Source organism: Diabrotica undecimpunctata, chromosome 3 (genome assembly GCF_040954645.1).
Source record: "Diabrotica undecimpunctata isolate CICGRU chromosome 3, icDiaUnde3, whole genome shotgun sequence".
NCBI classification, from domain to species: domain Eukaryota; kingdom Metazoa; phylum Arthropoda; class Insecta; order Coleoptera; family Chrysomelidae; genus Diabrotica; species Diabrotica undecimpunctata.
Window position 1 is genome coordinate 107,425,877 of NC_092805.1, and position 25,423 is coordinate 107,451,299.

Here is a 25,423-nt window from a genome sequence, read left to right on the forward strand (position 1 = left end):
AAAATTGGAACTAAGAGTTAGGTTGATGAGGTGCTATGTTTTTTCGACTTTGTTGTATGGAATGTAAATCTTGGACCTTGAATGCGACATCAATGAAAAAACTCGAATCAATCGAGCTGTGGGTGTATAGAAGATTTCTGAAAATATCGTGGACAGAACACGTCGCAAACAAAGAGGTTCTGAGAAGGATGATAGAAATTTTAATATAATTAAAACAAGAAAATTGGAATATCTCAAACGTATTCCACGTGGAGAGAAATACACTTTGCTCCAACTGATTATGCAGGAAAAGATCCAAGGAAAGAGAAGCAGAGAAAGGCGTAGAATGTCATGGCTGTGCAACCTGAAGGAGTGATACGGATGTACTTCAGTAGGAAGTAACGGAAGCACCGGAGCACAACTGTTTCTCGCACCTGTTCACGCACCTGTGTCCCGCAGCTGTTTCGCGCACCTGTTCCGCGCTGCTTTTCGCGCAGATGTTTCGCGCACCTGTTCCGCGCTGCTTTTTCACACAAGCTGTTTCGGCCACACATATTACGCGCAGCTGTTGGCAAGCTGACCTGTTAGTCGTTTGTGCACAACTGTTCCTCTCCAATTTTATGTAAAATTGATGATATAAATATGTAGCTTGAGCTGGTTTTATCAGTTCGTTGTTGAATATCATTATGTCACTAGCTAAGAAAAATATTAAAATGATTGGCGATATTAAGTTAAGTCCGAACGAAAATTTTAATTCGAGTTCTAATTCGATAGTATTTTTCGACGATCTAAGTAAAGTAAAGCCGATCGGTTCCAAAAAGTGTGTAAAGAAATTAGTGCCACATGTCAAAAATGAGCTGGAAAGTAATGACGAAATTGAACAGGAAATGTATAAAATTGATGAGGGTGCAGTTAAAGAAACAGTTAAACCATCGCAAACAAATTTTTATGGAAGTAATACAGATGTAGTCGAACCATCGCAGACAAATCTTTATGGAAGCCATGAAGATCTAATAAATGATAAAGATATTAATAATTCCATGGATGATAGAAGTAGCTACGAATCAACAAATAGACATATGAGAGAAAACTAACACCTACAATAAAAAAAACTCGTGAAAGTGAACAGTGAGATATTGTCTGAGAAACTCTGCTTTAAAATTAAATTACAGAATAAGCTAGAGTTGTGTAAGCTAGAAGAAAACCAAGCGAAGATTGTGTTAGAAGAAAAAGTTTCAAAAGTTCAGAAAGCGTTAGAAACCTTAAATTCCAAAATTGATTCTCTAAACAAAGTAACAAATATTGTTCGTAATTTTAAAATATAATGGTTTTTATTTTTTCTTAGCTAGTGACATGATGCCTTTGTCAACTGCCTTTGAATAACAACTAACAACCCTATTATACAATAATGTTATCAATAATCAGTTTTTTCAGTGTATATATTGTTTATTTTACCTTAAAAACAACAACGTTGCAGATGCAGCAGTTTTCGAAATATTGATGAATTTTAATGTCAGCCTGCAAAAATCCTTAAGCTTAATAAAAAGTACTAAAAAGTAGTAAAACTTAAAATAAAGTAGCTTTATTTCTTTATTTACATCTGCCTATATTTTTCAGATAGTCAATTTCACTTTTACAAAAGTAATTTTGCACCTTTAAAAATACAAGCATTTTCATTAATTAAAATCCGGTATAAAGTTCCATCTCCCAGTTATCTCGAGCACTCGGGTAAAAAACAATTACGTTTTTGTTCCTCACCTGCTACTTTCTCCTATATGCTCAATAATGAATTTTTAAAACTTAATAATAATTGATGCAAGCAGAATTTATAGCATTTTCACTTTTAAATATGAACGCATCTTAAAGATGATTATGTAAAATAATCTGTTTTTTTTTTTTTCAAGACCACCTAATTATCCTACAGGTGAGATGGAGGCAAAATAATTTCTCTGCAAACATTAAGCTTTTGTATGGCTTATGATTGGTCTTGACATAAAAAAATATATACTTTCTCACTTTATTGAATTTTTGTTGGTGGAAGAATATATTATAAATATCAGCATCCCTTATATGTAGTTATTATACAGTTTTTAAACAGTATACACTATATTTCCTATAAAGTCGGCACCGATTGCAAGAAAAAATATGTCTGAAGAAGTAGTGAGCGAAAGCTCTAGTTCTATAGTATTTCTATCCAATCCATCTATCGTTAAACCAATTATCGGGAGTGACTTTTTTGGGCAATTTAATGCCCAAGTGAAATATGAGGACATTTTGGATAGTGAGCGAGAAGAATTTCTTAAGTTAAGTGATGTGGCTAGTGGCGAGGAAGATAATGTTGGAGATTTGCCTGATCTTAATAGTGTCAAAAATATGGATAGTGCGAAAGAACATGAAATGGATTACGCGGATGTGAGTGATCAAGATGGGAATGAGTGTAACGAGCCAGAACAGGACGAGACAGAAAATATGGGTGACCCAGAACAGGACGAGACAGAAGATTTTAGTGATCCAGAACAAGACGACATAGAAGATATGGGTGACGCAACAAACGATTCTTTCACCCAAAATGAATATAACTCAACAATGGAACCCTTACTTAACAAGAGTAGAAAAATAAACGAAAAGGAATTACGAACAAAACACAAGAAAGAAAAATTCCTGGAAACACAGGTAAAAAAAAATTAAGTTGAAATTAATAGCTATACACAAAAAATTTAAAAAAATTCAACTAGAAACCAAAAAGTTGGAGAAAAATTTAATGAAAGTAAAAAATCATATAACATCTTTAAATAGATTAAACAATGTTGTCTATTTTTAATTGGATCCATTATGTGAAGGGCAGATTAAATGGGGTTGAGTAACTCTGCGGTTACCACAGCTGGTCCCAAGCCCAAATAAAATTTTGAGGGTGATTGGCAAGGTTAGCAACCTACCAATCGTAATCACGAATATTGCTCAAAGAAACAAGGTGTAGCCTCGGAACCAGATTGATACTATGAAGACGACCTTTTAGACGATCTAGAAGATCTGCCACTTATTCAAAGAAGAGATATGTGGTTCATGCAGGATGGAGCTCCGTCCCATTGGTCTTTAATACAAAGGAACTATCTAGATCAGCAATTTCCTTACCGTTGGATTGGCAGAGATAGAGAAGTTTCGTGGCCGCCTAGAACACCCGAATGTTATCCCTTAGATTTTTATTTCCGGGGGTATATGAAATCACTGGTATACTCACAAGAATTAAATAATTTTCAAGCACTATGGCAGCAGATAGTAAATTTCGCTTATTTTATTGTCCAAACATATTTTTTAAAGTTAGCAGATCGTTTAACAAAAGAATTAATAAGCTTATTTAGGTCACATTGAAAATTTATAAAAAAAAGGTTTAGTTAAAATGTGTTTTTTGATATTTTCGTTATATTAAAATTGTACTTTTATTTAAATTATAACAAAAAGGTTCTTTTTAGAACCACAATGAAATTGTAAATGTTGAATGCATCTATTCGTTTTAAGAAATTTTTATAAATAACGTTACGATTTTTTGTTAATTGCAATTAAAATTTCAATTCCGTAAAATCACCAAAATAATTATTATATTAATCAAAATAACTGTGGCGCTTCATTTTTAAGTTCAAATATTTCGAAAAATCATTATTGCTTTATCGTTACGAATGAAGAGTAGGTATATTATTTCCATAAAAATTACTGGAAAATAGAAAAATTGTGCTAAAATAGCAATATCGCCATTGGCGTAGAATTTGGGGAAGGTGAACTATTCACTTTCGCCTGTCGTACGCCTCTGTTATTAGCCAGAAACGTTTATTATAATTTATTACTGTGTTATACACTTTATGCCAAGTATAACAAGGATATGACTAATAGTTTTAAAGTACTGGGTACAAATACTTTTTAAATTTTTAAATAAAACACCCTGTAACTCAGCAAGAAGCCATATTTTATTTAAGTGATTTGGAATAAATCGTAATATTTTGAACCCAGTAACCTGTCGGTTCACAATTTGTTGATAACTCACTACAAGTTTAACCCTAATTAGAAAACTGAAATACAGAGAGGATAGGTAATACGATATAATAGTAAAAACCAACCTAAAACTGACGGTTTAAGACGTTTTCGACTAACCCACCTTAATCTGAAGGAATACAATACCTTATAATCCTATTACGGGGGTATTTTGAATGGTTAGAGATGAACGACCAGTGTCGTAGAGTATATGATTGAAACATTTATTTGAACTAACTAAATATATTTTTTAAATTGTACTTATGTAAATTGTATTTTTTAATAAAACTTATTTATTTTATTCCAAAATAAAAAGTTTCTTGCCATTTGTAAAAGATACATTTATTTAATTAAGGAAAAAGGCGCCAAATGTCGCCTGGCAAGATTTCCAATGTGTTTTAAATGTATCCATTATTTTCGAATCCGGAGAAAACTAATAAATATTTTTGAAAAATTTAAACGCAGAATGAAAGATTACATTATTACTCAGGGCATCATTTTAATATGTTATGTAACAGGGGTGAAAATAAAAGAGAAAATATAGTATAATTTTTAATTGAAAATATTGCATGCAAAAGAAACTTTTTATTTATTCTAAAAAATATTTCATTCTGCCTTTAAATTTTTCAAAAATGCTTTTTAGTTTTCTCAGGATTTGAAAAAAAAAATGGATACATTTAAAACACATTGAACATTTTGACAGGCGACATTTTGCGCCTTTCCCCTTTAATACCTTACGATTACAACTACTATTACTTACCTTATATAATTACGATTAGAAAACTATTCAAATTCAAAATAAATAGGATCAACTTCGGAATCCGAGTCGTCTTGAGGGTTAATAATTAGGTTAATAATCTCTACGGTCGCATCAATTATGTTATCAAGATCCCACATTTTTTTGTTCTTCTTCTATTACATGTCTTACTGCATCTTTCCAGTTTTGTTTTGTAATATGTTATAAAGACTCGTATAACAATTCACGTACAGCTTGTATTTTATATGACGTATTTTTTCTAGCCACATAACTTTTCATTTGTGCCCAAATAAGTTCAATTGGATTTATTTCGCAGTGGTAGGGTGGAAGTCTAAAGACTATGATGTTTCGCCTTTCCGCCATTTTGTCAACTACGTATTTCTTGAACTTAGATTTGTGTTGCCGGGCAATTTTTAAAAGTTCTGCTTTTACCATTCCATCTTCGTAAGGCAGATACTTATTCCGCAGCCAGTCAAGAATATCCTGTTTCTTCCACGCATTCGTTAGAAGTCTTTCTACTAGTCGTGAATGATAAGGTGCATTATCTAATACTATAATTGAATTTAGTGGTATGTGTTCAATCATTTGCTCAAAATACTCTTCGAAAACATCAGCTGTCATCTCCTCGTGATAGTCTTTTGTGCTTTTGGAATGAAATTCCAACAAACTATGCTTAACAAATCCTTTTTCACTGCCAATGTGAGAAATTATTAATCTACTGCCTTTACCAGAAGGTAGGGAGATACCAGTAGACCAACCTTCCATAAAGGCTTGCCTGGAGCTTAATATATTTTTATCTGACCAAATTTTTTTTAGAGTATGACCTGAGTTTACCCATGTTTCATCCTGGTAGAAGATGGGCCTTTCTTCAACCCGGAATTTTCGTATGAATCTTAGATAATTTCTTCTCCAACATCATCTTCTCCTCCCGGTCAATCAAAAGTGATTTTCGGTCTGATTTCTCCCACCGGAAATTTAATTCTTTTAAAACTTGCCACAATTTAGTTCGTCCGATATGAGGCAAATCCGGGTCGTCTCTAACTTCTTGTAAAATTTTGTTTAGGTTTGGTATTTCTTTTTTGAAAAAAATCCATGAATTTTCCTTCGAATACCATTTTTGGCAAATTCATCAATTTCAATATGTTTCTCTCTCTTTAAGTGTTCGTTTGTGTTTGGGTTAGCTATACCGTGTTTTTTTCTTTCTGATAGGAACCTATATAAAGTTGATTCTCCTACGCCAGTCATGTTGGCACAACTTTCGACTATGTTGCGAACAGTGTTTGTGAGATTCTGAGAAACCAGAGCATCGTGAACATTCAGGACAATAGTCTTCTCTCTTAGTGAATAGACAGACTTACTGACTGTACGCAACAGTACCGGTGTAAAACTTGATGATGAAGCCATCACAAACAATCCAACAAAACGAGCACGAGCGAAAGGTACGTATATGTTCGTAGGCATATGGAATAAAAAATCACTCCCGCACTGCATATAATTCGCAAAAGAAATATTCGAGACGCTAATTACTGCCGTAGACGCGGAAACACCGACGAGCCGTAAATTACATGCGATCAAAAACGTACTAAACAAAAAAATTGTTTTCGTTCGTAATAACTTCACCCTTTCAAGTTAAGTTTCGAAAATAATTATATTATTAAAAATCTGGGGAATTCCATCTTACTTATCTTGCAACGAATAGTACCTTCGGATATGAATTCCAGGTTTTCTAGTAAAGTGATTAAACGCGAAGATTAGTATTGAAATATCCAAAGAGATAAGGTATTCTTATTTACAAAATTGTTAATGGTTAAATTCTTATTTTTATTAATATAATATAATAACCAACATTAGTCGTGAAAGTTTTAATTGTTTTTTTGCTAAATATATTAGTATTAAAATATTATCAATATTATATATAACAGTATTAAAACATTATATTATTATTTAATGAATAAACACCTTAGGAACGCCTATGATTTACGACCGTTTTATGAGTTTGAGGCATATTTCGTGCTCTCAACAATTTGTGAACGAAGAATACAGTTTAAATATTTCCAATTATTAATGAAATAGCCTGTACATAAAAAAATTAAATTATTAATGTAATTGTGAAATGAAGATAAAGAGAATAAAATAATGGAACAATAAATGGTAATACTATTATTAATTTAAAAAAAAATTATTTGGTTAAATAAATACAAATTAACGCAGTGTTTGGTAAATCAAATACCTATAAATAATCTTATTGCACTACTACATATCTGACCAAATGAGAATGGGAAATCAGCATTTTTTAGATGTGCCCTCATTTCATTCTGAGTTAACTCGTCTATGCAGTGTATCATTATAAAGTGGGTATGCAAACTCTTTGCGTGTTTTGTATCTTACTTAAAATGTTAACACCTCCACAGGATAAGAAAATCTTTCGGAAATTTTGAAATCACGAAACATACCTGCCGAGCTAATGTAACAATAATTAGTGGACCATATAAATTAATTTCCCAATCTTGTATCTCACTATATTAAAAAACGTGTATTAGAAATTAATAGTAGGCCATAATAATTAATTTCCCAATCTAGGGAAACATTCAAAATAAATCAAAAATCAAGAAAAAACATACTAAAAATGTTACCACCTCCACAGGATAAGAAAATCTTTGGGAAATTTTGAAATCGCAAAATAAGCACTTTAAATGGTAGAAAATACAGTTTTTTACACGTAAAGAAGGTATCAAGCTTTTACTTTAAAAAAATTCAAAACCTACCATCATAGACCTATCTCGATTTAGGCCTTTTTTCTTAAAAATTCCCCAGGTCTTTGTTTAAAAATAATAAGCAATTTAAAAAGAACCGTTTGAAAGATTAAAAGTTCAAGTTTAGACAAAATAATTCCTTTAAAAATAGGCCATCTATGATGTGCCCAAAATAAAGGGTTTAAAAACCAAGCGATTTAAATATTTTAAAATCTGAATTCATAAATTCAAATTTATAAAATTCTTCTGTTCTTATTTAATAAAATTGATGTTTTTTTTAGTTTTGGGCACATCATGACATAGATCATAAAAATACATTTAGTTAATTTGTTAATTATATATTTAACTGAGTAATTTGTTTAAACCATTTAAAATAAATATTTATTTTGCAAAATTTTACTTTTCTCTTATTATTAGTAGAAAAGGTTATGAAATGATAAGAAACTCAAATATTCATGTATTATAATTAATTTTTTATTTGAAAATCAAATCTATACTTGTTAATTTTTCTTGAATTATGCTTATTATTTTTAGAATTATTTGTCTCAAAACCATTACAAATATATTTTACACAATTAATTGTTATAAACTTTGCATAATTATAAACAAAAATTACGGAATTAATCTGTACAATTAGTAGTAGTAATTTTAGTATTTTTATTTGTAATTTTATAAAGTTTATAATTAATTTGTTTACAATACATTATTTGTAATATTTGTCAGTCAAGAAAAGTAATTGTTAAAATAATAAGCACAATTGAAGAAAAATGAACACGTATATATTTGGTTTTCAAATAAAAAATTAATTTGTGTTCTAAAATTTATTTTTAAAAGATATTATTTACAACTATAATACATAAATATTTAATTTACCTATCATTTCATAACCTTTTGTACTAATAGTAATAGGAGAAAAATAAAGTTTTTTGAAAAATAAATATTTATTTTAAATTGTTTAAACAAATTACTCGGTTAAATAAACAATTTACAAATTAACTAATTGAATGTTTATAAAATCTATACACCAAAGTACTCCAAATTTAAAAAAAAAAACATCAATGTTCGTTGATTAGAACCGGTGATGTTGCGACTTTTATAAACTTTCATTTATTTAAATTCGTGTAAAAATGCCAATATTTCAAATAAAAAAAATGTACTTTCTAAATGTTGATGTACCTATGTTGTTTTAAATGTTTATAAGTTTAAAATCACAGTACTTTTGTAAATCTATGTTAACAATATTTAACGTAAGTGTTTAATCGCTACATGATTTAATTTAATAAAACAAGGCTTTCTTTATATATATATATATATATATATATATATATATATATATATATATATATATATATATATATATAAACCTTATTTGGTGCTTTGAAAATCCATGTAATTATTTATATTATATATATATATATATATATATATATATATATATATATATATATATATATATATAAACCTTACTGAAAATTATCTTCCTCCCAATGTCGCTAAATTATTAGCGCTTAGTCCTAAATTTGGATTATCTCCAGCCCTGAAGGATTATTCAATGTGTAACCTTTTATCTGATGTTGAAAACATTCTTACAGTTTCCGAATCTGCAGATCTCACCCAATTAAGATCATCAGCCAATAACATTTTACTTAATTTTACTAATGCTCCAAAAAATTCACAATCAGAAATTGATCAAGCCTATATTGAAATTAAACTTTTCTAAAACACCATCCTGAACTATTGGTACTTTTAAGTGATAAGGATAATACCACTGTACTTATGTATAAAGAGCAATACATGGATCTCAGTCAATTACTTTTGAATGATAAACAATATTATCGACCGTTACCCAGAAATCCCACAAGTACGTTTACTTCCAGAATCAATAATCACATTTCGAATTTAAAAAGATCCAATCTTATCACGGATGTTTTAGCCAAATCCCTCAATAATTACAAGGGCATCTCTCCGAGATTTTACTGTTTGCCTTAAATTCACAAACCTCAACTGTGCATGCGTCCCATAGTATCATCCATCAATTCTCCTAATTGCAACATTGCACATTTTTTCAGCATATAATCATGATAACGATATTAATATCTCAGACTCCTTAAAATTTAGTGATTTTAGTCAATAACTTCCAACTACCTGTATGGTTCCAAGTAGTAAGTTTTGATGTAGTGTCTCTCTTTACCAACTTGCCGTTACCTGTTGTTCTTACCTGTTTACATAATCACTGGAAACAAATCCAACCCCACTGTCCTTTTGGATGGGAAACTTTCGTGGAACTCATCAAGTTGGTATTTGACACCAACTATCTGGTGTTCAATGATAGATTTTACCTACAGATTTTTGGTACCCCGATGGGATCTTCTATTTTTCCACTTTTGGTTGGTTTTGTCTTGGATGACCTTATTGTAGATAGATTAATATTGAGCATATTCAATCTCTGGGAACTGAGGATAATTTCTATAAGAGATCCTTCCTTGAAATGTGTCACATATTAAGGGGAAAAAACTCCATGAACAGACGTACAGACATCGATAATCAGCATCATTTATCATTCCTTGCTGTTGAATAATCCTTAAACTCCTAGTTAAATGGTATAATTATTCATAAACTTATCCGATCGAGTCATGGCCTAAATTTTCGGTTTTTGTCCTCTATGAGTGAAAAGTAGCTACCATCGGTTCTACTTCGATACTTCTAAACTCAATCCCTTATATTCATTTCAACAAGAACTTCAGTCATCTTCACACATCACATCCGATGCAAAATCTGTTCCAAAAGGAACCTCATGGTGAGTTAAATAATTTCATATCACTTTACATTTCACATTCACGTAATTCTAGGTTCCCCCACACAATTTCGTTTTCAATCGTCATCTGTACCTGTATATTTTCAACCTTCCTTTTTATTCCAGATTTATAAAAATTTGACTCTTCTATTTTGTCCTGCTTTAACGAGTATCTTTTTTATCCAGTTGATTTTTCATACGAAGTCTGATTTCCTTATATAGGAAGCCATATTAATTTTTGTTTTTCTTTTCGCAATAGTCGAGCCCTATCTGTTAAAAGTTGCTTTTTTAATTTCGTCGGTGTCTCTAATAATAAAGATAACTTTTCATGCCTTTTTTTAATAATTTTTTTAAATTGTGTACTTAAGCTCTAATTAAAACAAGTTACTTTTTCTCCTGGCTTCAGGTTTCGTTATATTTTACATCAGCGATAGAATAGAAATATTATATCATATTATATTGTTTTCTTGATAACATCCTGTGACATTTTTGTAACTTTTTAATGTTTGTATATGTGTTTTTTACTGTATTTTTATTGTAATTTTTAAATGTATGTTCTTATACCTAAACCTATGCAACTGAAGAAGTGCAGAAATACTGCACGAAACGTTTTCTATTAAAAGATTGAAATAGTTTTTTCATTTTTTATTTCTCCTTGACCGATATCCTTATTTACAGTGAGATTTTTATCCCACTTGCATTGTGTATTTATATATATATATATATATATATATATATATATATATATATATATATATATATTCATGTAATAGTTTATGCATAATAACGTTGTAGATATAGTCCAGTAAATGAACATTCAATACCGCAATACCCTGTAATTTTCCATGTCACCACCGAATTGCATGAAAATTTGAATTCAGGTTACTACGAACCCTCCACTTTCCTTTTAGACTTGTGCCGTTGGTTGCTTTTTAATTTTTATGGGTGAAAGCTACCCTATTAGAAAAAAATAGTATAATAGTATAGTAAAATTAAAGTATCCTAAATTAAAGCAGGTAATTAATTCAAATCGTTTTTTAATGAAGTAAATTAATGTCCATTAACATTAAACAGATGGAAAGACAGAGAGATGAAAAGAATGCATACAAACTCTCTTTGACGACTATAGACCTTGTTCTCCACCATCCACAGATAATCGAATAAATGAAAAAGGCCCAGAAATAACCAAAGAAGAAGTGATTCACGCAGTAAAATCTCAGAAAGATGGAAAAGCCACCGGTCCAGACAATATCAATGTCGAAATACTTAAACTAATTGTAGATAACAAAAGTAAAAGCCTAGATTTAATAACAGCACTATTCACTAAGATATATGACACAGGTAAAATACCAACAGACTGGCTAAAATCAACATTCGTAGCATTACCAAAAAAATCGAATTCCTCACAATGCGATGATTATCAACTATTAAGCTTGATATCTCATGTCCGTAAAACTTTTCTCAGAATTATCCATACACGAATTTACAATAAGTGCGAGTTCCAGATGAGTGACACTCAATTTGGATTTCGAAACGGATTGGAAACACGAGAGGCCCTTTTTGCTTTAAATGTGTTAACGCAACGATGCAGAGATATGAATGTAGATGTATATTCATGTTTTATTGACTATAGAAAAGCATTTGACTGCGTTAACCATCAAAAGATGATGGAAATTCTGAGAACAACTGGAGTTGACGAACAAGACTTGCGAATTATCTCAGAACTATACTGGCACCAAACGGCAACAATTGAAATAGAGCACACAACATCCGAAGACATACAAATCCGACGAGGAGTGAGACAGGGTTGCGTCTTATCACCGCTACTCTTTAATTTGTATTCGGAGTCTATATTCAGAGAAGCATTAGACGAGGTCCAAGGCGGAATTAAGATTAACGGAATCAGCATAGACAACATCAGATATGCTGATGATACCGTCTTAATAGCAAGCAACGCACAAGAACTACAAAATATAATAAATGCGGTAGTTCACCACAGCGAAATGTTCGGTTTACATCTAAACGTTTCCAAAACTAAAACTTTAGTATTTTCAAAGACACCAATAAACGTACAGGTGTATGCCAAGGGTCAAATAATAGAACAGGTAAATTCCATACAATATTTGGGAACAAATATCAATAGTCAGTGTAATCCAAAAAAAGAAATCCTATCAAGAATCGAACAAGCAAGGAAAACATTCATGAGCATGAAAACATTTTTTACAAGATCAGACCTTAGTCTACAGCTTAGAATCCGAATGACCAGATGTTACGTTTTTTCTGTCTTACTGTATGGCTGTGAAAGTTGGACAATGGACTCTGAAATAAAAAAAAGAATAGATGCCTTTGAGATGTATATATACAGACGAATGTTGAAGATTCCATGGGTAGAAAGAGTTACTAATGTTGAGGTACTTCGTCGCATGTGTAAACAAAAATAATTACTAAGAATAATCAAAGAGAGGAAAATGCAATACTTGGATCATGTGTTGAGAGGCGAAAGATATGAATTACTTTAAGTTATACTGGAAGGAAAAGTACAGGGCAAAAGATCCGTAGGAAGACGCCAGAACTCGTGGCTGAAAGACCGGAGGAGATGGTTCGACCGCTCATCGCAGAGATCTTTCGTGCAGCAGTTTCCAAAACTACAATTGCCATTTGGACCGCCAACCTTCGAAAGGAGACGGCGCAATGAGAAGAAGAACATTAAACAACATAATTTAAGATTTTATCACAGTTTAATCTCTAAATCTCACCCCCTAGATTAGTTATAATTAAAACAATACCTTCTCTCCACTGATTTACATGAAAATTTGGATTTAGGTTACACTTTACTTCACTTCAAAATTGGACTTGGCACTTAGTTGCTTTTCTTTTTTTTTTAGGCGCGAAAATTACCCTTATTAGAAAAAAATCATATAATTAATGTAAATCCAAGCAATTTGGAATTATTTAATGATACAGTGATATTTTAATATTTAGATTACTTTACTGTGTTAATGTTGAACACATAATGTCTACCGTTATAAAAACCACCCCTTGCAAAGAAATTCGAATAGTTGTAATATTTTTGTTTTTTTTTTAACTGTAACTGTAAATACAATAAATTTTTAAATCAAAATGTTATGAATTTATTTTATTTCGACTTAAAAAACAACCCTTATTAGTTTGTAAGGATGGGTGAAAGTCTGTGCCTTAATAACACATTATGTGCATCTTACAACCCTCCAGTATACGCGTTCTGATATATCTCAAAATACATGATTGGTTTTTTGTTCATATCATCAATATCTTAAAAAAAATTAAAATGTTCAGAAAAGCAAAACCTATATTTTTTTACTCTTCAAGATTTTTCGTATCAAATTGTAACTTTTAAAGTTACAAACTATTTTGAAAAAAGGCATTTTTTTCAATCTTTGACTTTAAAGCCATATTTTTTTAACCGCTTTTAAACTGGTTACACTTACAGATCCTATAAATAAAGTAAATTGTAATGATTAATTTTATTTGGGGTGCTAATTAGGGGGTGATTTTTACGATGTTTTTGCCAAAAAAAGGGACCAACTTTATTTTGAACTTAATTCGCTTAGTTTTGATGCTAGAAGATTTTACATAAAAAAAGTAAACATTTCTTTTAAACTCTTTCAAAAAGTTTTGATTAGTTTTCCCCGAAAAGTACTTCACTTTTTGGTTATTTCACATTAAAATATTTGCTTTGGAATTTGGAAAATAAGAACCTACTTTTCATGAGCTACAATTATTTTTTAACTGAGTCTACAGAGTTCATAAGTACACCATTTTTTTTTTTTTTATTTTGGGCTTAATTTTTGCTAGAAATATTTTTTTCGATAAATACCTACTTTTTGAGTTATTTGTGAAAAACCGTCTGAAAACGTGATTTTTATTTTAAAAAATGAACATTTTCACTCGCAATTAAATCAAAAGTATTGACTTAGTGAAAAAACTCTCTAGAATAACAGTCAATTTATCAACTTTTGGATTTATTTTGAACGTAAGTTTTTTCATCACCGAGAATTGATAACTTTTACCCTCCAAGTAAAAGCAACTCCAAAGTCCAAAGGCTTAAGTCCAAAAATGAAGAAGAGGGTAAGAGGAACGTAAATCCAAATTTTCAAGCAAATCCGTCTTGACGAGAAAAATGACACTCCGAAACGGTCATTTACTGGAGTAATAGAATTTTTTGTGCATTTTTAGAATAGTTATTATTTATTTTCAAAAAATCGACTTTTGAAGCTATATTTGAAATAATTAAGCAATAAATTAACAAAAATAACTTTACAAACTCTCATTTTAAAGTATTTCTATGCTTTTTCAGTAAAATTATGTTAATTTTCAATTTAATTTATCGGTATTTCCCTTTAGTAGATATTTAATATCAACTAGTGATCTTAAATTGTTTATATATTATTTATAAGTAAAAAAATGACATTTAATCTTTTGCATATTTTGTTTATTATATATTTTGATTACCAAATTTATCAAAAGCGGTTGTTGGATACCTTTATCAAAAGAGTGTCACGAAAAAGGCATTATATTTGGTAATTTACAGTTATTGATATTTTACCCCGTATGATAGGATTAAAAATATTACATGTACAAATGTTTGTAACCAAAGTTCACCAACTTTATTGTGACAAAATATAAAACTTTTGTCTACAAGCATAAAGGACTGAATGTTTGGATGTGCCACAATGTAAAAGACAACCCAACGATAACATATATTTTGAAAAATTCTGCATTACTTCAAACATTACACTGGGATATACTAGAAACTAGAAGACCTACAATTTCTTCATCAGACTTGGAATTTTCTCTTTACTACCTCACGCCTAATTTTTTGCCAAATAATTATTTACAAACGTTACGTTACAATTCTTATGAATATGTATGCAGAAAGCTCCTGCAATTTCTTCACTTTTTTTTGATGAATTATATGTCATATACATATATTATATGACTAGACTTTTCAATTCATCAAAAACAGTGAGTGAACTGCAGGAGCTTTCTGAATATATTACAATTCCTGAATACTAATAATTAGGCGTGAGAAAGTGAAAATAAAATTCCAAGTCTGATGAAGAAATTTTGTTTTCTATAACTATGATTTGTTTTAAAATACACTACCTTATTTATATTTTAGAAATAAGCGTTTATATCTACCTTGTATTGAAAAACCAGTGTTAATAAACTTTAAAATACTACAAAACTGTATATTCTTCATTTTTATATATTATGGAATCAAATTGACAGTCCATTTTTAACAAAATATGAAAAATACAGTTTTATCTGACTATTAACTAATTTCTTGCTGATAGCTAATAAAGTTAAAACACACAACATTAATGTTTCTTGTAACAACATCCAGTTTTCTGTAAAATGTGATCTTCTTCCGATTTTTCATTCCCTCGTCCTAAATTAATGTAGATAATGACCTCATCGCATACTGTGGATACAATTGTGAAAGATCGAATATCCCAAAGTTCGTTGTAAGATACATCCTCCTTTTCGAAAAATAATCGCAAAAACCCGACCGTAAAGAAAACAACCAAAATTCCAGCTATTTATTACATAAAATGCAAAAGAATGCGAGGAATGTCGACAACCGACTAATCTTTTTAACATATTATTTACAAAACCGAAAAACACAATAACAAAAAAACCATCAAAACGCTACATCGTTTGATTTATACATCTATAACAAAAAACGGAGACTTCAGACTCCATCTTTTGGAATCTCCGACTATCATCCGGTTTTCAGTGACGTCACGAAACTTCTATAAAACAATCGGACCGACCAGTATCCAAACAAAACACAGTCGTCGTTCGAAGTGAAAGCTTTAAGAGATAAATCGTAGTGATTTTTCATTTTTACGTTTGATTTTTTTCAACTTTAATGTGCAAAATGTTCGGTTTTGGACTTTTGTTAACTGTTTGTGTGGTTTTTGGACAATCTCATGGTTCGGCTATACCTATGTGGGAATACTTGAGTAAGCAGGAAAAAGTAAGTACCGATTTGTTTTACCAGACATCAATAGTACATTAAGAAAGGTACCTACCTGATTTCTACCAATTTCTTTTTTGTAATTTGATTTCTTTAGTAATTAGATCTGTTTTAAAATATACTAGTCGATACCCAGCGAATTGTTGCTCTGAAAATAGACTTCAAGTAACAATTTTAATTTTAGAATTAATTTTGTGCCAACCGTAAATATCTATTTTAACAGAAAATGCTTTTAACAAAATATTTCCAATATTAAAATTCAGAAATTTGTAGATCATTAGGTAGCATTGTATCTATATTGAATATATGATAAATATATAAAGTTACAGAATACAACTATTTTCACATAATACAGTAAATTCTAAATAGTAGACAGTAATTTGATATGGTTTATTTTCGTTAAAAACGTAGTTCTTCATTTTTGCAAATAAAATATATTTATTTAATTAGGTACCTTAACTTTGCTTTCTTTTGAGTAAATTATTCAGTTTACATTAGAAATAATTGATCAATCTGATAATATGTGATTTTACCAAGTAAAAAACTATTTTTGGTTGTAAACAGTTAAATTATATTTACCTTGACTTAAGTTACATGTACTTTTTGAAACTTAAGTTTATCATGAAATCTTCTTTTATTCATTATAAACTATATAACGCGCCCACTTTTTGAGCACCCTTGTATGTCGTTAAAAGATCATAAATAAGAGTAATAACAAACACACAAAACCGGTATTGAAACGAAATCAACTTCTACATCCTTGCTAATTCTCAACTTTCCAAATTACAATCTGAAGGAAGGTTAAATCGTTCCGCAAAAACAGGAAATAATAAATTTTTATTCGCAACGTCTCTTTAAGGATAAAAGAGAGTGCTAAATCAAATCATTCGCAACGTCCGCATTCTTGACTGCTGATCTCTTCTAAAAATAAGAAAAAGCCTATTTCATATCCACAATATCCAATTTTTTACGATCACCTGGAAAATCTTCATAATAAATCAAATTAATCGTCTTTCTAGTGGTAATAATTTTTATTTTAAGCCAAATCTCGAAATCGCAGAGAAAGTAACATGATATGCTTGTCACCACACCTTATTTTAAAATAATATAAATCAATCTATAGTAATTTGCCCTTTCCCACAATCCACAATTCAAATACAAATGATCAAACTGATATACATAAATCTGAATACAAATCAGATTACTTAATAGCAATTAGATAAGACTTTTTATGATAAAAGTATAATATATGTAAAAAGCTTACTACTACCGTTATTTGTTACATATTAATCCAAGTGCAAGCCCAGTGAATGCATTCTTGACTTTTTTATATTGATTAAAAAAATAAAACAGTTATGTTACATAATTGTCATATTATTGATTACATTATGCAACTTTCTAACAACGGTATAATTAAAAGGGTAATATATACTTTAAAGGTTATAATTTTCGCACTTTTTTCCTTATTAGTACCTAGCGCGGAATGATTACTGTTTATCCCAGAGCAAAAGAGAAAATCATATAAAATTAAGAAGCACTGTTAAGTCTCATCCTATTTAGCAAAGAATTATATCCAATATTCGTATTTTTAGTTATATCTGGTTTAATTATTCTTCAATATATTCAATTATTGATAAATTCTCTATTGATTTCAAAATTTAGGTGACTTAATAAACTTTAAATATCTTAAACCATCCAAACTTTAGAAAAATATTTTTATTGTTACAATATATTACTTCTCGGCTGTTCTTAATAATAAATACTTGTGTAATTACAAGAAAAGCTTATTAAATATTGTTTCTTTGTTACAGACGTCTTTCCTCTACTCAATGTTCGCCACTCAAGTGGAAAATATCTGTGAATCATCCAGCATTCAAAATTGCAACAGAGAATTGCTTAAATATGGCCTTAACAAACTAAAGAACTTGCCCGAAGAATATTTGGACTCAATGGACCCCTACCAAAGAGGAGGAAGCACAATAGGTAGGTTATCTTTTTACACAAATATTTTACATTATACTTCAATGTTCATTTCCAAATGTATTTTCGCTCTTTTCATTACATACTTTCTACTTTAATCCTTTTATCTGCATCATACAACTTAAGAAATACTTTTTAATTAACATTTTCTTTTGCTTGTTTCAGTTTGGGACACCATGATGGCAGGTCACCCTCTAGCCAATGCTATTCCACGCCCCCGATCCACTACTACAGCAAAACCCAACAGTTATGAAGATGAACCTTTCAGCGACTTTGACTTCGGTTCTCAAGGATCAGCTTCAGCAAAAATCGATAACGTCGTTGTAGTAGCAGCCCCGAAAGATATCCTTAACCAATACAGAGTACAACCAAGCGGATACCACCCACAAAACATCGTCAGTTACTTAAACAGTATTGGAAGCGACAAAAAGGGACCTTACCGTAGATTCCAAGAGCAATATCAAACCAGTACTACCAGTACTACTACTGAAAGAGCTCTAGTAGATCCCATGGATGAAGGGATGTACGATGATGCTCCACTTACTGGTCCTATGGTTGTAAGAGTTTACCCAGATGGTACACCAGTCAAGGAAAATTTGCCTCTTCCTCAAGACGATGACTTGAGGCAGTACCAAATGTCTCAAGTAAAAATCCCCAACTTTTAAGCTTCATAACACAGAAGCTCGTCGTTAAAATTGTGATATTTTTGTAAATATTTATTTTCGTTGGCTGTATGAATGGATGGATGGATGAATATTATTTATTTGAATGCATTTGTGATTTATTTATTTTGCCGTTTTTGTGACGTATGAAGATCGCAGTGTCTGTGATTTTGCTTAGTATCCAGATTTGTTCTGGAAGTATTTATAAGTTATGTGATTTTAAGATATTGTAAATATATGTGCAATAAACTTTATTAAAATATCCGACATTTTATTCTTGCTGACCAACTCAATTAGAAAAAGTATCAGGTTTTACTAATAGTCAATCTATTCTTCTCCACTATATTAGCAAATAAGCTTTATTTACTCCCATAACACAATTAATATTTAAGGATACATTGAAAAAAAAAATAAAACAATAATTTTTATCAACTAACAAAAAAGTTATCCAATGTCCATAAAGTAGTATCAAGACAAAAACTTTTTTCCAAACACTTAATTAGTTACAAAAACAATGGAGAACTAGAACAACATACTATTATGTAAGTTTATCCACTTTTAAATTATAAACGTCATAAATACATAATTGCCAAACACGGTAGTAAGAAATATACCGTAAATTAACTGACAAACTTCTCAACTCAGATGTACCAAAACAACACATTATTATGCACAAATAAAAGCAAGAATGCTTTCTAAAATCATAACAAAATAGTAAAATGACTTACTGACAATTTTTCAAAAGAAATATTTGGAAGATTCATTATCATCCTCAATCACCACTGGTTTGTCCATTGTTAAACATAGGCCTCCTCTAGATATTTCCATTTATTTCTGTTATGCGTCTCAGCTATCCAGTTAGTCGCAATTCTTTTGAGGTAGTCAGCCCATCGTTTTAGGGGTCTTCCCTGACTTTGCTTGTCTACCCGTGGTCTCCATTCAAGCAATTTCTATGTCCACCTGTCGTCTTTATTCTTCAACATGTTCCATTCCTGTTCGTTTACGAACTTTTCGTTCGTTTTTTAGTCTATTCCTCAAGGTTATTCCAAGTATTGATCTCTCCATTTTACGTTGTGTCCTCAATTTTTCCGCTGATGTTTTTGTGAGGGTTAAAGTTTCTGCTCCATATGTGAGGACTGGTAAAACACACACTTCCGAATGAAGTCCAACCTAAATTTACTCTTTTGAGCAGCTCAGATCTCTGGTTATCTCGCATTAGTCTATCTTTGGGCATTCTTTGGACATGTCCATACCATCTTATATATTGGGTACCAATATTACTTACTATTGTATGATTTACTTTCATGATTTCTCTTATTCTACTGTTAGTAGCTCTCCCCAATCTCGATTTCCTTGCCGAACATCTCCAGAAATCCATTTCCGCTGCCTCTCTTGTATCTTTCCTTTATCTGTTATATTTCACTGCTGTAGGTGATTATACTTTTAATAATTGTGTAATGTATCCTACGTTTGTTACTATTTGTTATTGATTGGTACCAAAGCACACATATTGCAGCTGAATACTCCTTACAAGCTGTTCATTTTTTTTATCAGTCGATTTCATAACTGAAATAGTTCGTCAGACGTGGATATAAGTGCTCAAACTAATTCACATAGACCTATTACAATATGTCCTGCAGAAATTGAACAGCATTTGGGAATATTGTAGTGAATATCTCTAATACGATAAACAATGACAAAGCGCTACTGGACTCCAACAACTAGGATTTCACAAGTTGTCGAAGTTTTTACATTTTAGTAACAATTTGGAAAGCACAAAAAACACTGAACATTGCACCACTTATTAAAAGTAGGTATAAAAAGAGCATGTATGCAGATACCATTAGAGGAACATTTACCTTGCGATGGCGATGAGCAAGTAATAGAGTTTAAAGATCGTAAAGTATCAAAACATGCAATCCCAAAAGCCTTACAAGTTGTACTACACGATATGGGTTCTCCCAGGAATCTCCAGATTTTCATAAAACCAAATTTTCGTTGGAAAAGATGGAAAAGCTGTATTATGACAATTACTTCTCAAGTATTCATTGGCGTCCTATTTGTCAAAAAAGGACATAAAGTCTCTTGCAACTGTCCGCACAAAGGTTGGTAAAAGAAACAAATGAAGACCTTGCAAGCACATACAACTGCGGATCTGAACCATTAGAAAAAGTAAAAAGGTTCTTTCGTAAAATCAGGGTTAGAAAAAAAATTTATTGTCCAGATATTGTACTAAAACATATGAGGGAGTTGATCTTACGGATTCCTTATTTGGATTATATCTAATCAAAGTAAAAAATGCAGATGATAGGTGTTGTAGGAGGCAATTCTTGGTTTATAGATATGCGAATAAAGCGATAATTAGGAAAATCTGATGATGTTATACCACTATTCAATTTCAAAACAGTTCTCGCAGAACAACTTACCAACAATAGTATATCTACTACAAAGACAAAAAACAAGTCGGCCTAGAATTTGAACTCCAGAACAACCATCTAAAAGGAAGTATATTGAACTAAAATCCAATATATATGTACAAATGGATCAGTTTTCTGATTGGCTAGAATGCACTGTCAATAGGATAGATGTAACATGAAAAAATATAAAGAAAAATCAACCATGGGCATCTGTGCTTTCATTCCAAAAGCCATATTGTTTTAGATTTTTTCATAATTTACCATAGGTTGTTAGTTTTTTAGACTTTTTCATGTTAGACTATGATGATTTTATAATAATCCAAATTTTGTGAATACTGTTCCCAAAAGTGTGCATACTGTTTTTAAAATAAAGTGTTTTTAATACTCGAGCGCGCGCCTGCACTTAATTCCACAAGCAGAAAAAAATAAATTAAATGTCCAAGATCCATTCTTATCCTTCATATATAAAGTTATAAATAATCGTGAATCAGAGATAGAATGAATATTAAATATTTTATTTAAAAAAATACAAAAATAAAATAATATTTTACAATATAATAAACCTTTTTCTTAACCCATTTAGTCCCACAGTACTCGTCCGAGTACAGCAGCAAAAATGGTTTAGTAGTGACACATCTTGCAAAGGATTGCTACTACATGTATATATCCTTTTAATAGGAAGTGTTCTACTAGATGTTCACAAGTTATACCCTAGGTGGCGCTCCTTTGTCTAACCTTTGCCATTGTAATTAGAAGCTAACCTCCTTATTTCTGTTGGATCATTGAAGTGTTTGATATTTTGTGATTTTGATATTATTTTTCATGTTTTTAACTTTTATTTTTGGAAGGATAAGTACTGGTAATGTTTATTTATACAATATAAGAATTTTTTATTATTGTTGTTTTTGTTACAAAATAGACATGTACTCATTTGAGTACAGTGAGTTTGTATGAGATCAAATATTTTTATTTGATTTTTTATTCTTTCAGGTTCTATATTTGCAAGAATTGCCGACTGTAATTTCCATTGGATTTTTATGGAAAACCTTTTAAAACACTGGCTTTAGCTTCAGATGACCTAGCAAGTTCCACTCAAAAAGCTGTAGAATAGAGGTTCATTACATGAGTAATGACTCTGACAACGACGAAGAAGACAATCTTCCCCTTGCCATTAGAAGGGAAATTTTACTGAAGAGTCAAAATAAAACCAAAGAATCTGACTGGACGGAAGAAATTACTGATATTAATATTGACATCTACAACAGGTTACAAGGGTCATCGAGATGATATGAAAGAGAAAATCAGAGGTAAATCTCCTCTCGAACTATTTGAGAAATTTTTCGACAATGAAATTATTGAATATATTACAGGTCAGACAAATTTGTATGCCGCTCAAATTACAATCATCAATTTCATGTAACGCAGGAAGAGATAAAGATATTATTGGCTACTTTATTTTTTACTGAATACCATAGACTGCCTGCCACAAGAGCGCAATTATTGGTATTTAGATGAGGATCTTCAGGTTCCCCTCGTGACTAAGAAATGGTGGTGGTAAATTTTTTAACAACATGCTCAACTCAGCTCTTTTTAACTCGTGGAGGTTCCAAATATTAGCTTCAAATAAAAAAAATGGATCTTTTGGCTTTTCAACGAGATGTACTACGTCAGTATTTAAGAACTTTCAAGGAATCTACTTATTCTAGAAAACGACTAACATAATCTACACCAATTAGTCTAAAAATGGATGAAAGCGCCATTTTCCAAAGAAAATAGACAAACAACTTGGATGTCACTTCATCGCGGCGATGTGATCAACGAGTACGCTGGACTTAAAAAGTGTGAAGTTACTGTATTTGGAACGTGATTGTTTTGTTTCATTGAACAATTTCATACTCGCTAGATTATAATACACGATATATCCAAGTATGTACATATATTGTCAGAAAATAAAACATTTTCATTTTTACAAAATGTTTTATATTTTTGACTCCCTATCAGCCCATTGTACTCGTATGAGTACACCTTGCATAAAACGCGTGAAAACTTTTAAATACCTTGGCACCACAATCAATGACCAATCGGATCCACAACAAGAGATAAAAACCCGAATACAAATGGCAAGACAAGCTTTTGTGAAATTCAGACCGCTTCTATGTAATCAAAACCTACATTTCGAAATACGCTACAGAATGGTCAAGTGCTACATATGGTCCATCTTGCTTTATGGCATGGAAACGTGGACTTTGAAAAAAACATCTATCAACAAACTTGAAGCATTTGAAATGTGGTCATTAAGAAGAATGATGCGCATACCTTGGGTGGATAGAGTTCGAAACGATGACGTCCTTAAGAGAGCCGGCGTGGAAAGAGAACTCTTTAAATTAATTAAAAGACGCAAGATTGGTTACCTTGGGCACATATTGAGAGGAGCAAAATATGAAATACCTCAGTTAATCCTACAAGGGAAGATCGAAGGTAGGAGAGGAGCCGGCCGCAAACAATTATCCTAGTTAAGAAATATTAAAGAATGGACAGGAATACACAATACAGGCGAGCTGTGTCACGCCGCCAAGAACAGAATTCTAGTAATGAGATAGTCGCCTACGCACTTTGGTGTATGGCATGTTAAGAAGAAGAAGAGTACACCTACTTTTTGCTAAAAATCGTGTAAATTTGTAAAAAAAAATAGTGAATGTTATTATTATATTAATGTGTCCATAGAGGTGTCGCTGTCTGCCTCGAGCTGGAAGTCTGGATCAATTTTTCTAAGAATTTGATTTCTTACTCGGGTGCATCTACATTTGATTTTTCGTTCATTTAGTTTAGAGCATATTTTTGTCAATAGATGTATGACTTCGGAAATTTCAGTGGTATACATCCTTGCAATGCTTAGTGCGTCAGAAGATCATGTACAGTTTTCGAAGAAATCGATTAATTTTTCACAGTTGTGATAACTGGAATTTTGGTAGCTAAATAATTCATCTGTTAATTTTAGCATTTCCTTTAGCGTCTTTTTTGGTTTCTTGCATTGCTTTAATTTACTTTTTCTCTTTGTTTTTTGGTAATGCAAAAATATATTCTGATGAAACTGTGAGTTTTGTGGTACTGGATATTTCTATTTGGTTAGTTATGAGTTTTGTGCTTAGTGTTTCATGTTGCACATGTTTTACATGTATATCTGACTCTCCACGTAGCGTAAATGGACTCTTCTAACTGTTTACAGCGCCTTACCAAGGCGCTTCTGTAGTAGAAGCAGCTACTACGAATACGCTATTTCGTGGCGTCGTGTCGTAGCGTTACTTCCGTGATGCTCGCCTTAGCATTTTTCTATAGAGAAAAAGTAATACAACGCCAGTATAGATGCTGCACTACAAAAAAATTAATAATTCATACAAACCCCTCAGAATTTTCCAAAAGTCCGCCAGTCAGTCTTAAAAGTGATTAAAATAAGAATCGGATATTGTTAATAATTTTTTAACAGTATAATAATCCAATATCGAATGAAATTTTATGAAACCACACCAACCAAGAAAATGTCATAAAACAAATAAGGCGAAGAAAATGAAGATGGCTGAACCACACACTCCGTAGATCTCTAGATGGCATTCCCAGGCCAGCCCTAGATTGGAACCCTAAAGGCCGACGGAAAGTCTAAAAAAAAAACTTGGAAAAGGATAGTGCTGCATGAAGAGAAAAAATGGGAAAACCCTGGCTTGAAATCAAACCACGGGCGAGAAATAGAGCTTTTCTAGGAATGCCATAATGGTCTAATTTCATAGTATCATTAAACTTATGTTGCATGCTTACAATGATGGCCAAAAAACGACTGAAAATCTAAGGCTGAAAAATCTAATAGCAAAACAACTATGTAAAAAGTGTAAGTAGAGAAAAATCAACTTTATAAACCTAACTCCAAATTACCAACATTCAAGCTACAATAACATTGACGTTCATAGAGTAGAAATTTAAAAAAAAAAACAGAAAAATAAAATAGAAATACAATATGGAGTAAGTAAAACACATGTAATTCATA

General features: G+C 31.1%; 1 protein-coding gene across 1 annotated transcript; it reads left to right on the forward strand.

The window, feature by feature from the left end:
• The first annotated feature begins 16,116 nt into the window (after positions 1 to 16,116).
• Positions 16,117 to 19,232, forward strand: Reg-5 (Rhythmically expressed gene 5). Its single transcript, XM_072526519.1, has 3 exons — positions 16,117 to 16,328; positions 18,140 to 18,311; positions 18,474 to 19,232. Exons 1-3 carry the CDS (start codon positions 16,221 to 16,223, stop codon positions 18,971 to 18,973), a joined length of 780 nt encoding a protein of 259 aa, XP_072382620.1. The 5' UTR covers positions 16,117 to 16,220; the 3' UTR covers positions 18,974 to 19,232.
• The last annotated feature ends 6,191 nt before the right edge of the window (positions 19,233 to 25,423 follow it).